This window comes from Festucalex cinctus, chromosome 7 (genome assembly GCF_051991245.1).
Source record: "Festucalex cinctus isolate MCC-2025b chromosome 7, RoL_Fcin_1.0, whole genome shotgun sequence".
Classification (NCBI taxonomy): Eukaryota; Metazoa; Chordata; class Actinopteri; order Syngnathiformes; family Syngnathidae; genus Festucalex; species Festucalex cinctus.
In genome coordinates this window covers 29,297,412-29,312,272 of record NC_135417.1, presented here as the reverse complement: position 1 = coordinate 29,312,272, position 14,861 = coordinate 29,297,412, and the positions used below count along the sequence as shown (strand labels likewise).

The 14,861-nt window shown below is 40.8% G+C and overlaps 2 protein-coding genes across 2 annotated transcripts in view; one reads left to right on the top strand and one right to left on the bottom strand.

Annotated features, from left to right (window-relative positions):
- azi2 (5-azacytidine induced 2) overlaps nucleotides 1–6,279 on the top strand; it is a 201,108-nt gene extending 194,829 nt beyond the window's left edge. Inside the window, exon 9 of the transcript XR_013284277.1 lies at nucleotides 1,541–6,279. The gene's annotated coding sequence lies outside the window, so the exon portion shown is untranslated. The remainder of the gene's footprint in view (nucleotides 1–1,540) is intronic.
- cmc1 (C-x(9)-C motif containing 1) overlaps nucleotides 1–14,861 on the bottom strand; it is a 63,127-nt gene that overhangs the window by 4,386 nt on the left and 43,880 nt on the right. Inside the window, exon 3 of the mRNA XM_077526703.1 lies at nucleotides 6,431–6,521. Coding sequence (XP_077382829.1) covers nucleotides 6,431–6,521 — 91 coding nt within the window. The remainder of the gene's footprint in view (nucleotides 1–6,430; nucleotides 6,522–14,861) is intronic.

Sequence of the window (14,861 nt, the reverse complement as noted above, 5' to 3'; positions counted from 1 at the left end):
CACCGGAGAAACATCTCGCCGATCAATCAAGGGACGATCCGCGCAACTACGTCAGCCCCCGAGCGGCTCCCTTGCTCACCTGTGGAATAGCCCCTTTTTGATTTTCTTGCCTTTTTGAACGAACATTGACTATTTTTCCCCCTTTTCAAAAGACCGCCCGTTTCTGCTCGTTCGACGCAGCACCCATTCTCGTAAGTGCACGTTTGATTCCCCAACTCGGCATATCCCTGTGTGCAACTTTGAAACATATCACAGATCTGTCAGGTCAAATTTCTCTTTTCCTGTTTCCTTATTCATTCGCATTCCTTCCTTATTTTCATTAGCTTTATTTTATTTCTTTTCTTCTGACGGTAGAATAGTTAGATAGGCAGTGTTTTGGTTCTGTAGTGTAGCAATCGTGAATAAATGCATGTTTTATTAACGCCTAAGTCATCTGTGTTTCCGAGTGGATTATTATTCTTTTGTTAGTACAGTGTTCCCTCGTTTTCCGCTGGGGTTAGGTTCCAAAAAATACCCGCAATAAATGAAGTCCGCGAAGTAGTTAGCTTTATGTTTTACAACTCTTATAAATGTTTTAAGGCTCAAAAATCCCTGACCGCACAATTTATACACTTTTCTCATTGAGGCATTTACATGTTCTCCCATTTCTCTCTTGTTCAAACATCGACAATGTTCAAACCTTCATAAATTTTTTAAAATGGGTATATTACTGTAAAAAAATATGCAAAATTGCACTTAAAAAAAATCCGCGATACAGCGAGACCGCAAAAAGTGAACCACGTTATAGCGAGGGAAGACTGTACAACGAACCGCTGAATATCGAGTGTGGCGACTTTAGATTATAAATGACTGATGAAGAAAGGATTTTGGTCATTGTTTGCTCCTGTTAACCCAAAGCAAAGCCAACGTGGTGCCCCTAGAGGTTATCGAGGTAAATACAATTTACCTCTGTAACGTCCAGATTATTAATTCGTCCAAAAGACGACCCAATTATCGCTACACTTTTTTTGTCTTGAAAGACACACTACTTGCTAACCCTGACTTAATTTTGTATGTTGATGGCTCTGCTTTTGCTTTTGGCACTAAACGTGTTGTTTTTTTCTGTTGTCTCTGATTTTGCTGTGGAGCGGTCTAGCCCTCTTCTATGTCACCTCTCAGTGCAGGTGGCGGAGCTAATCACACTCATTGAGACTTGTCGTTTGGCTAAAGACAAGTCAGTCACTATTTACACACAAACTCCAGGTTTGCATTTGGTGTGGTACACCATTTTTGGGCTCTGTGGAAAATCACTTCAAAACAAACTAGCAAGGTGCTGTGAGGACACAGGCCTTTCTTGGATGAAGGCTCTGCCTATTGTGTTGATGTACATGCGAATGAGGAAGCAGACGCTCTCCACGCTCAGCCCATTTGACGTGCTCTTTGTCATTCCGCCTCATGTTGGTCTGGAACCGCCGCACAAACCTCCACCATCTACAACATTTTGTGAAGCTGCTATGCTGTCATATTGTACTAATCTGTCCTCTGCTTTTTCTAATGTCAGATGCCAAGTGGCTGTTGCACTCCCAACCCGCTGCACACCTTCCAACCAGGTGACTCTGTGTTGGTGAAGGATTTCCGTCAAAAGAATTGGCAGTCCAGACGGTGGCAAGGTCCCTACCAGCTTATCCCAACGTCGGCTAAGGGAGTCACCACCAGTGGCTGTCCAGCGCTCTCAAAGAAGGTGTGGCGTGCCACAACCCTACGTTGTAGACAAGGAGTTCTCGACGAGCCTGAGGCTGCATCTTGTCGCGAATCACGTTTCAGCTCCTGTCAGGGATTCACCACCTGACAGCAACAGACACCTCAGCGTGCATTACATCTACACCACCTACACATTTTTTTTTTCACCAGTTGCTCATTGACGCATTTACATTACATCACTATTCCTTTCATTTAATTCCATACCATGCCTGAGGTCCAGACTCACAAGGGCTACCACAAGTAGTTAGCCACAAATTGGGCCTACTGTGTTTTCATTCCTTTATGTTTTTCCTTGGTGCTTCTAGTCAGCTGTCCACACGCACAAGGCCCGATGGTCCCCACAAAATTGTCCGCCGAGGCTTACTGCACCCAGTTTCAGATTACACTACTGTTGTTAACGTTATACACACATACCAATTGAATTGGGATAATATGACTAACTGCTATGTTTGCTCTCATTTTGCTAAAGTCCTCTTCTCACGTGACCCTATGGCCTTACAACATATTTGAAGTACAGACTACTTGTTTGATGAGTATAACCACCCACCCAGGGAATATGGTTCTTTTGTCTAAGGCGAACTTTTCTGTACCACTTAAGGTAAATTGGTCATCTACGCCACTTCACGCTGGTGAGGATTGTTCTCAACTTACAGATCTCTTAGCTTGCCACAGTTGTTAGACTCGCATGCGGGGTATGTCCAAACCTCACATTTGGAATCCTATTTTTTTTTTCCTGTCCGTGTAATACATGGCGGTACTGAGTATGTGGGTATGTGGAGCCGTTGTCAAAGCATCCTCTTTGGTTGATAAGAAATGTCATAAACATTCCTGTAATCAGTTGGCTGTATCTGCAAGGTCATTAACTCTTTCAATCCCATGCATTTTCTGACAAGGTAACTCCAGAATCCCACCAGATTTCGCATATTTTCACCCATTTTCAATGCTTATTAGAATATTGTGTGCTATGACTAAATAGACATGGTGGGTGTCGTTTGAAAGATTGGGGTCTCCTCTTTCATTAGAAAAAAAAGTATGATTCTACCTTATTCTGTTCTTTAGTAATCATCATTTGAAAATGGCTTGATTTGACATAATTCAAGAATCTCGGGCAAAATAAGGAGAAATGAAGCTTTTTGTGAAATGATGCATTTTCTGCAAAACAGTGACTTTTACAGTAATATTTTTTGGTTTAGTGACATCTCAAATATCTCAACAGTCCTTGCCTTCCATAAAACATGAAAAAAAAATGAAAATGTGTTTTTGATAGCAAAATAAGGATTTATTTACATATCTGTTAGCGTGTGTAAACAGCAATATTTTCACATTTCACAAACTATTTACAAAATGTTGATCATTTACAGGAATGTTTGTGCATGTGTGTGGGCGTGCTCGTGCGTGTGCGTGCGTGCTCGTGCGTGTGCGCTATTTACGTACTATACAGGGAAATAACAGCTCCATTTTCACATTTGATAAACTATTTACAAATTTTGGGTTATTTACAAAATATGCATGCATGAATGGGTGCATGGGTTTTGTTTTGAAACCCAATAGTGTATTTTGTGTGATCGCGTGTGAAGCTTTCTTCTGCGTTCAGGGGGACACTGCAAGATGTTCACACGCTTGTGCCTCTGCTAGTGTAGTAGATGCTTCTGTAAATTACAGAAAATACTGTGATCAAGATGTAATTTTTATTATTGTTGCAAGGTATTGTGATTTTTTTTTTACCTCTCGGTCGCACTGCGTGACTGCGAAGGGGCCATTTGTGTACGCTGCCCCAACTGTAATCGAATGTTGTGCAACATGCGTTAGTTAGTACGAGGTTACAGACATTGCACATACAGTATACAGAAGCATGTCTGTGAATATTCTCATCCATCCAAGTCATTTCATCCCTGTCACATTCAATATACTGAACTAGTACAATTGTGATCACTCGATTTACAGAATGCTAAACGTTAGCTTACCTCCGGGGCTTCCAGGAGCTTTCGGGGATAAATCGCTGCTGCTGCTACCTTCGCCACACTTGAATTCATCTGTTCAACTGGTGAAGGCGGCTCGGGTTCGCCAAATTCGTCACGGATTCCTCGTCAGATGACGTGGACTGGTCAGAGATACGACGATGCAAACTTTCACTCCGTGTCTCAGAGAACGCTGGAGGCGGTGGCTTTTGAAGTGGGCGCCCGTGACGTTTTTGTCGCTTTTCACACCCTCTTATGCAGAATCCGGATCCTTGATCTTTCTATTCGTCATCTCTTGACCGATCGTGACAAACGCTCTGCTCAAAAGCGTGAGCTTTTGTTTTTAGCGGCCTCTGGTTAGCTGCCGTTAGCACTCGTCTTTTCTCTCCCAGCCACCGGCCCCCACCACTCCACAACACTCCGCCTCTACTAGGAAAGCACATCCTTCTCGTATAAAGAGACCATCACTGCCATCAAGAGGGCACAGTTGGTCACTACAGTGCTTCACGGGCTTAATATTCAGAGGGAAACTGCCCAAGAGTCTCATCCACCTATTCATAAAAAAAAAAACGGATTTGACGAACTTTTTCGTCTTCAGGTGACGCCCACCGGGTGTCACATGACGAACTAGTTCGTTGGCGGATTGCAAAGAGTTAAAGGAGTCTCTCGGACCCCAGGAGTTCGAGCTTAAAGAAACTCTTCTTGCAGACGCTTAAATTCCTATATGACCTATTCGGCGGCTTCAAAAGAGCTTTGTTTGTGGTTGAGTGACCACCTGCAGACCTAACCAGGATTAGATCCTTCCTGACCTGTGGAATGTTTATGCAACTGCAGAGAGTTTACTTTGAAAGAAGAAAACCAAAACAAAAAACAAAAAAAATAGAGGGTGGACTGGGCCATAGGCCATAGTTGTTACAATTAGTTTAAGTTAACCTTTAATGGCACCAGTTTTTTGATACCCTCCCTTCTTACCCCGGGTTTTCACTGGATGCGGTTGCGGTGCGGTTGCAGTGCGGTCCGGCGACGCAAGCAATTAGATTCCATTCATTCGAATGGTGCAGTCTACACCGCTTGCGGGTGCGTTGCGTGTTGACTGCGGAAGGCTTGCGGCGTGCCGCAAGCCTTCCGCAAGGATAGCCTATTTTCTATTTTTGCCGGACGCCGCAGCGGTAGGCCTCCGGCAAATGGCAAGCTAGCACAAAACACATCGAGCGCGACAGGAAGACCGAGGCAGTTTCAAAATAAATTTCCGGTTACCTTTCAGAATAAAATACTCGCCAGCTCCTATTTCGCAAGTTTTTCAGCAAAACGTGACGTGGGCGTCACCGGGCCATGTGCTCATTCACGGTTTAGACACCAGCGAACATGGACGAGGAGAGGTTTATATTGGAGGTGGAAAACCACAAAATAATATATGACACGGCACATCCTTTTTATAAGGACTGTAATGTATTGTGAGTTTGATGTTCGCGATTGCTTGTTGTGCCCGTCTCGCTTGCCGTACTGAGCGGCAGCCGGACCCGGAAGACAGAAATAAAGAGTGGACCCGCACTGACCCGACTCTCGTTATTAATATACTTTACAAGGACAACCAAAAAAAGGATGCTGCATGGAATCTCATATCTTTCTGCTTCTCTGTTGAGCAGACTTTCTGTATGTTTGTCGTTGTGAAATGCCACATGATCGCGCGCGCGCGGTCCCGCGAGACACGTTGGGAAGTGGGCGGCGACGGAGCTGCCGGACCGCAGCTGTGCGGAGCCGGTGTGGATTGACAAAAAAATTGACCCGTCCGGAGCACGCAGTCAAGACGCACCGCACCGCAACCGCACCGCAACCGCATCCAGTGAAAACCCGGGGTTACTTTGACCATCTCCAAACATTTTTGTTTTGTTTATTTCATTTGAACTGAGTCAAATGCCAATTTTAGCATATGTCGCGGGCCACTGAAAAATGGACGGCGGGTTGCAAATGGCCCCCGGGCCGTAGTTTGGACACCCCTGCCTTAGCAAGTTGTAGTAGTAGCATTTTGCAAAATCTTTATACCCATTTTCAGGTTAGTGATTTATTAGCATAGCAGCTGTCTCGCAGCTGGGACAATAATGGTAATAATACAAATTCAATTAATGTGATTCAAATTCATTTTTTCAATATGATTTTCAATTTAAATGATTAAAATTCAAATCTAAATTATTTAGATTCAGTTCATGGTAGCGCATATATTTTAGCTCATAGTTCTGTTCTTATGTTTTATATCCAAGTGTTTGTGAATGCATCACGGGAAGGGAGGTGGGAGCGGGAGCGGAGTAGTTGAGGCAAACATTGGAGGACGTTGTTGTCTTGGCACTTTTGTGTGACGCTGTTGTTCTGATGTTCGGCATTAGCGACGGACAACAGAGGCTGTTTTTATGCTGAAATAAGGTGCGATAACCAACCAGCGTCTGTTGTCAATTTACTTGTGAGACATTACAGAAGTGGGCGCCCGTCATTTTTTTCTTTTCGTCATTCGTCAGTCCGTCAGTCTGTGATCCAGTTATGGATGATTACATTAAATAAAACACAAATAAAAATCAACTTCCGGCAATGCTGTGTCCGTCAATTTTTCAAAGTTTATTGTCAATCATTAATCATCAAAAAAATGGGCCTCAATCATTGAGTGACCTTTGGTCAATATTGACGTAATGCCCACGTCTGATAAGGGTAGATAGTGTGACAAGAAACTGCTAAATACTCACTGTTTTGTCAGACAGTCTTTCAGGGCAGTGTTCTCCTCTTGACACTTGAAAACCATGAAGAAGCCTGAATCTTTGCAACATTGCGTGAAAGCTGGACAGGAGAAAATGTGTCAGTGTAAGACATTAGAGTTAAACAAAGCTTGAAACATACACAGGGAATGAGCCAACTACCACTTTTAGGTCATTTAATTTGAATGGTGAGTCGAGTAAGGACTTAATGGGCCTCATCCTAACCAGGCTAATCTTTATGTCGGACCAAAACTGCCAAAATTAAAAATACACTAGAGCTGCGAGCAGCTATAATGGGCCCTTGCAACCCAGGCCACGTTGGGGTACTTGCACATTAGGGTACTGTCAAATAGGACAAGGACCGTCTGAAATGTTTTTTTTGCCAAGTCTTGTGTGTGCAAAGTTTCATCAAAACGCCAAAGATGGTGTGCAATTCTCAAAATGAAATCAAAATGGCGGACTTCCTTTTAGATTAAGCATACGGCTACAGAATACTTTTTGTAGTTCTTCGGCTGATAAGTATCTCTCCCAATTTTCACAAATCGAGGTGAATCACACAATCGGAAATGCTCCATAAAAAATATGTAGAGGGCGCTATTGAGCACCACGTTGGGGTACTTGCACGTTGGGGTACTTGCACGTTGGGGTACTGTTACATAGGACAAGGAAGGTCCAGGTAAAGTTTCAAGTAAAATGTAAATGTTTTTTTCCATGCCTTGTGTGTGCAAAGTTTCATGAAAAAGGCCAAAAATGATGAATAATTCCCATAATAAAAGGAAAAGTGCAGACTTCCTGTTAGGTTTAGCATATGGCTACATAATACTTTTTTGTAGGTCTTAAGCTGATAGGTATCTGTCTCAATTTTCACAAATCTAGCTTAATAATACAATCGGAAAAGCTTCATGAAAATGTCTAGTGGGTGCTATTGAACCATTTATTATAAATTGCAAAAGAAATCTCTAAAATATTCATGTGCATTACAGGTTTGATGTGTGTGCAAAATTTCACGCGTTGAGACTAAAAAAAGCAGCATTTATCTTGGCAAACTGCATAGCTACGGCAACGGCGTGCGACATAATAAAAATGTTCGATAACTTCTCATCTTAAACATTTTAAGATGAAACACACCAAGTTTGAAGATGATCCGATAGATTTTGCAGGATGAGTTTCTTAAAATATGACCCCTATAAAAGGCCCCAAATCCAAAGTAAACTAGAGCTGCGAGCAGCTATAAAGGGCCCTCGCAGCCCGCGCCACGTTGGGGTACTTGCACGTTGGGGTACTGGCACATTGGAAGCAGAATTTCTTTGAAAATGGAATGATAAACTATTACATGGGGATTTGTTTTGTTTTTTTGCCAGGTGTGATGTAGGGCTGCACGATATTGAAAAAACATGCGATATGCGATATGGGTGTTGATTATCGCGATATCGATATTATTGCGATATTTAACACATCTCTAAAATTACATTTTCCTTATCTAGTACTGAATAAATAAGCTTTTAATGATCTAATCTACACAGTTGTAATTGATACTAAATTCACAAGGTTGCAAACATTTAACTTTTTAAACAATTGCTACCATAAACTTGAGAGGAAAAAAACACACACAAAAATATATATATTACTCCTAATCAGTTATTTTATTCAAGCATAGCCATGGGTGATAACCATGCAGAGCTTTAAAATGTAACAGGTATTCTGTGAATTAAAAATATAAATTCACAGTCACACATTGCTCAAACTGAACTCAGTTTTACATATTTTCAATGTTTGTTCAAAAATTGTAAACATCTCAAAACAGGAGCTTAAACATTTATGGTTTACTGTATTATTTAAAATAAAATATTAGAAAATAAAGTGCCCAAGAATGAGTGGTGTTCTCTATATTTAAATTAAATAAAAATAAAATCCTGTGTTTAAATGAAATGATGTATAATAATTCTTGAAAACAAAGTGCTCATAAATGGTTCCGTTGTGCGACTGGACCTTAGGTACGTGGTGGTAGCGAAAAATTCCATATGATGCAGCTGAGCCTTGACAGTCGTTACACATGCGTCGTACATCTGTGGAATGGCCACTTGTGAGAAGTAGGTTCGCGATGGCACCACGTATCTCCGGTCTACGTCCTTCATTTGATCAAAAAAAAGCTTCTTTATCCACAGTGCTAATCGGTATCATGCATTTGGCCACAAAACGTGTAACAGCTGCGGTAAGGGCTTTGTAGCGATTGGAGGTTTTCTCGTAAGGTGTGATGCTCGTAAAACTGTCATTAATGGTTGTCTGTGGGTTTGCTATTTTACAACTTGCCTTCGCGTCAGTAGTTTTGGGGGTCTTCGATTTGAATGACTCGTATAGCTTCTTGTGGTTGTACTGCGTGTGGCTGTGTAGATTGGTTCTGTTTCCTCTTGACGTGGCCACTATTCTTCGACATGACTTGCACAGTACTTGCGTCTGTGACAAGTCATCTCTTCTGAAGCCGAAGAAGTCCCATATTGTAGATGTGCTATTTTTTTAGGCACACGTAGTTCATTTTTGTCGTTCTCGTTCATTTCTCCCTCTCCCGCGTCAGCCTTTGCAGCTTCCTCTATCCACGGCTGCGGAGTTGCTCACTGGTCGCCGTGGGCCGCTCTAGCCAATAGGAGAGCAGTATCTAGGGAGGTGAGTGACGCTACGTATTTAAGGTCGCGTCTGATTGGGTTAACTCAGACGCTAACGTGCAACCAAGCATTAAGAATACACTACCAAGAACAAAGTATTAATTTATTAACTTATCGCACGTCTTTGCGATGGGCCTATCGCGTGTGCCATCATCGCGATGGCGATATTTTTTCGATATATCGTGCAGCTCTAGTGTGATGAGTGTGTCAAGCTCAATGGGTTTTGGCGATTGTTAAGATCTGCAAAAATCAGTCTTTTTTTTATTTTTAGGCAATGAGGTTCCCTGATTGGTATTTTTTGCAAAACTACATATACACATCATCGCTCGTAGTCATTGCTTTTATTGTCCATAAAGGCGATAAAAAAAAAACAAAAAACATATGTTTGGATCGGTCTGATACCAGTGAACATATTGAGTGGTGGAAAGTAAAAGAATATTCATAAATGACTTAGTTATCACACTTACAATGAGTTTACAATTTTTGCAAAAATACCGTAAGTGAGGCATTTTTTTTTATGCCTCAAGGACTAGGTGGCGCTGTATTTATAACTGAATTTTGTCATAGAGATACCTTGAGGCCTTGACTATAAATATACATTTCAAGTATGGGATTTTTTGGAGCATGTACCTGGGAGTTATTAAGCATAGCCTTCATTCACGATATTGCTTTTAATGTCCAAAGAGGCTATCAAAAATACATAAAACTAAATAACAAAAATATGTATGTTTGGTTAGGTCTGATGCCAGTGAATATTTTGAGTGGTGGAAAGTAAAAGAATATTCCTAAATGACTTAGTTATCACACTTAGAATGGGTTAACATTTTTTGTACAAAATACCGTAAGTGGGGTATTTTTTTTTCATGCCTCAAGGGCTAGGTGGCGCTGCATATATAACTGAATGTTGTCATAGAGATACATGTCAAGTTTGGGATTTTTTGGAGCATGTATCGGGGAGTTATTAAGCATATCCTTTTTCAGTGCGAAACACAAATTTTGATGCCCCGCCCTCATCATATAGTATTTTCAAAAGTCAAGATTTTTCCGTCTGTTGTTGGCTCAGGTCTTGGCATGGTCCAGGTCAAGTCATAAGTCAGTCGGATAAAACGTGTAGGAGAAGTGGGCAAAAGTATGCCCCCTGAAAATGTGCAAAAATCGTCAAAAATGGGACATTCAAAAATTTGTAGCTCACTTCCTGTTCATTTTAGCATATGGGTCCAAGAGACTTTTTTGTAGGTCTTTGGCTCCCTCATCCACCTAAAAATTTTCGTAGATCTTGCTTAAACGGGCAATCGGGGCTGCTTCGTTAAAAATTTCTAGGGGGCGCTATTGAGTCATTTTTGTAAAAATAGGACAATACATGATAAAATATTGCTCATTTTGCCAGGCCAGATGTGTGTGCCAAGTTTCATGAGTTTCTGCGCATGTTTAGACCATCAAAACTGGCGTTTTCTTGGCGAACAGTGCTTAGCCACGCCCACAGCGATTCGCGAAAACTCACAAACTTCGTGTTGTGACATCATGAAGGCCGAAACCCTCATCTGAGCAAATATGAGGTTGGTCCAGTTAACGTGTTTGGAGAAAAATTTACAAGAAAATTCGTAAGAAAAAAAATTGCCACTAGGTGGCGCTATCAGTAAGATGAAATATAAGTTCGTAGATGTCTTTAGGGCTGGACTCTCATCAAATGTGTGAAATTTTGAGAAGATAGGATCATCTCGGTCAAGTTCATGCAGCTTTTATTGTCACGAAAAATCTTCAGACTTTGCGGCACCGTAGCGGCCACGCCCTTTGGCGAAAAGTTACAATATTCGGTGTGGGGCATGATCAACATCTTAAGGCTTTTCTGACCAACTTTCAACTGGATCCCTTCAACGAGCTCAGCACAGTGGCTAAAAACATAAAGTATGACATTTATTGTTACCACTAGGTGGCGCTATATGTATAACTGAATTTTATCATATAGATGTTTTCAGGCCGTGACTATTACGTTGCCTGAGAAGTTTGAGATTTTTTGGAGCTTGAACATGGGAGTTATTAAGCATTTGCTCTTTCTGGACAAATGAAATTTTAAAGACAATATTTGATGCCCCGCCCCCATCATATAGTATTTCGAAAAGGCAAGACTTTTTGCCCAGTTGTTCTCTCAGGTCTTAACATGATAAATGCCAAGTTTGATGTCAATTGGATGAAAAATGTTTGCAGAGAGGGAAAAAGCATGACCACAGTGAATGTGCCAAAATAGGCCAAAATTGGACATAAAAAAATTCATAGCTCATTTCCTGTACATTTTAGCTACATGGTCCCAATAGACTTTTTAGTGCGTCTCGGGATGCTACACATGCCTGCCAATTTTCGTTGCTCTAGCTCAAACGTGCCAGGCTTGGTTTTTATTTTTCTACGCTAGGGGGCGCTATAGAGTCGCGTTGTTATGACGACTTCATAATATAAAATTTTTCGCCGGGCCTGAGGAGTGTGCAAGTTTGGTGAGTTTTCGTGAATTTTTAGGTCCTCAAAAATGCGATCGTTTACGGAGAATAATAATAATAATAATAATAATAATAATAATAATAATAATAATAATAATAACTAGAGCTGCGAGCAGCTATAAAGGGCCCTCGCAACCCGGGCCACGTTGGGGTATTTGCACGTCGGGGTCCTGGCATGTTGGGGTACTGTCAAATAGGAAACCATCTAAATTGTAAACGTTTTTTCCATGCTTTGTGTTTGTAAAGTTTCATGGAAAGGCCAAAAATTATGCACAATTAACAAAATAAAAATCAAAATGGATTGGCACATGGCTATATAGAATATCTTTTGAATATATTAGGCATGCCTGCCAATATTCACACATCTAGCTGAATCATGTAATCGGAAAGACTTCATAAAAATGTCTAGAGGGCGCTATTGAGCCATTTATTACAAATTGCACAACAAATCTCTAAATAAAATATTCATGTTCCAGACAGGTCTGGTGTGTGTGCAAAGTTTTGTGAGTTTTCACCCATATTTAGACTCTCAAAAAAGCATTTTACTTCACAAACAATGCATGGCTACAGCAAAGGCGTGTGACAAAATAAAAAAATTCAATAACTTTTCATCTTAAATATCTTAAGATGAAACACGCCAAAGAATGAAGACGATCTGATAAGTTCTGTTGAAAATATGACCCCTATAAAAGGCCCCAAAAAATGGCTACAAATATCAAAGTAAATCAAAATGGCAGACTTCCTTTTTGATTCAGCATATGGCTTTAGAAACCTTTTTGTAAGTCTTAGGCTGATAGGTATCCCAATTTTTACAAATCTAGCTGAATCATAAAACACAAAACATTTGCAAAAGCTTCATAAAAATGTCTAGAGGGCGCTATTGAACCATTTATTGCAAATTTAATAAGAAATCTCTAAAATATTCATGCTGATGACAAGCCTGATGTGTGTGTAAAGTTTCATGAGTTTTTGCACATGTTTAGACAAAAAAAAAAAGCAGCATTTTACTTGGCAAACAATGCATCGCCATGACAACGGCGTGCGACAAAATAAATAACTTTCGATAACTTTGCATCTTAAACATCTTAAGATGAAGCACACCAAGTTTAAAGACAGTCGGCTAAATTTTGGAGGAGGAGTTCGTTAAAATATGACCCCTAAAAAAGGCCACAAAAAATGGCTGCAAATCCCAACGTAAATCAAAATGGTGGACTTCCTGATTGGTTTAGCATATGGCTCCAAGAGACTTTTTTGTACATCGTGGGCTCTTATGTATGCCTGCAAATTATCATAGCTTTAGGTGAAACGTACAACCGGGAATGCTTTGTCTGTTTAATCAAAACGCAAAATATGGTGTGCAATTCGATGCATTGCTATGTCAACAGCGTGTGACAAAATAAAAAACTTTCGATTACTTTGCATCTTAAACATCTTAAGATTAAACATACCAAGTTTGAAGACAGTCGGATAAATTTTGTAGGAGGGGTTCGTTAAAATATGACCCCTGAAAGAGGCCACAAAAAATGGCAACAAATCCCATCATAAATCAAAATGGCGGACTTCCTGTTTGGTTTAGCACATGGTTCCAAGAGACTTTTTTGTACATCGTGGGCTCTTATGTATGCCTGCAAATTATCATAGCGCTAGGTGGAACGTACAACCGAGAATGCTTCGTTAAAGAGGAGTTTTTTTAGCTCAAAATGTGATGCCCAGCCCCTGGGGGACTTCCTGTTGTGTTTAGCACATGGCACCAAGAGACATTTTTGTACATCCTGGGCTGTTACATATGTCTACAATTTTTCGTCGCTCTAGCTGCTTCGTACAACTGGGAATGCTTCATTAAGAAGGATTTTTTTCCTTTGCAAAAAGTGCATGCCACGATAACAGCGTGTGACGAAATAAAAAACTTTCAATAACTTTTCATTTTCAACATCTTAAGATGAATCACACCAAGTTTGAAGATGATCGGATAAACTCTGTAGGAGGAGTTTGTTAAAATATGACCCCTATGAAATGGCCAAAAAAAATGGCAACACATTCCAAAGTAAATCAAAATGGCGGGCGTCCTGTTAGGTTTAGCATATGGTTCAAAAAGAGTTTTTTGTACCTCGAGGGCTGTTATATACCTCTACAAATTTTGGTAACTCTAGGTGAAACGTACAGACGGGTATGCTTTGTTAAAGAGGAGTTTTTTTTAGCTCAAAATGTGATGCCCGGCCCCTGGGGGACTTCCTGTTGGGTTTAGCACAGGGCACCAAGAGACCTTTTTGTACATCTTGGGCTGTTACATATGTCTACAAATTTTCGTAGCTCTAGCTGCTTCGTACAACTGGCAATGCTTCTTTAAGGATATTTTTTTTCCTTTGCAAACAGTGCATGCCATGACAACAGCGTGCGACGAAATAGAAAGCTTTCAATAACTTTTCATCTTCAACATCTTAAGATGAATCACACCAAGTTTGAAGATGATCGGATAAACACTGTAGGAGGAGTTCGTTAAAATAAGGCCCCAATGAAATGGCCAAAAAAATGGCAACACGTTCCAAAATAAATCAAAATGGTGGACTTCCTGTTAGGTTTAGCATATGGTTCAAAAAGAGTTTTTTGTAGGTCATAGTCTGTTACATATGTGTACCAATTTTCGTAGCTCTAGATTAAACGTACAACCGGCAATGCCTCGTGAAGTAAGAATTTTTAAACTCTAAATTTGATGCGCCGCCGCCGTCATATAGTATATCAAAAACTTTTCATTTTTCACAATGATTATGTCCCAGGTGTTGAGATGGTACATCCCAAGTTTGAAGTCAATCGGGTTAACCGTGTAGGAGAAGCGGGCAAAAGTATGACCCCTGTAAATGTGCAAAAATTGGCAAAAATTGGACATTTAAATACTCATACCTCACTTTCTGTCTATTTTAGGGTACACACTTCAAAGAGGTTTTTGTTCATTGGGATGTGCTACAGGTGCCACACAATTTTCATAGCCGTCGGACAATCGTAGCGGGACAGGGATCCGTTTAACCTATGTAGGGGGCGCTAAGGAGCCATTTTTCTGTTATCATGTATGGCAACTTTAAAATATCAAATTTTTTGCCAGGCCTGATGTGCGTGTAAAGTTTGGTGAGTTTTCGGTCACGTTTAGTGTCTCAAAAATGTGATCGTTTGCGGAGAATAATAATAATAATAATAACTAGAGCTGCGAGCAGCTATAAAGGGCCCTCGCAACCCGGACCACGTTGGGGTACTTGCACGTCGGGGTACTGGCACGTTGGG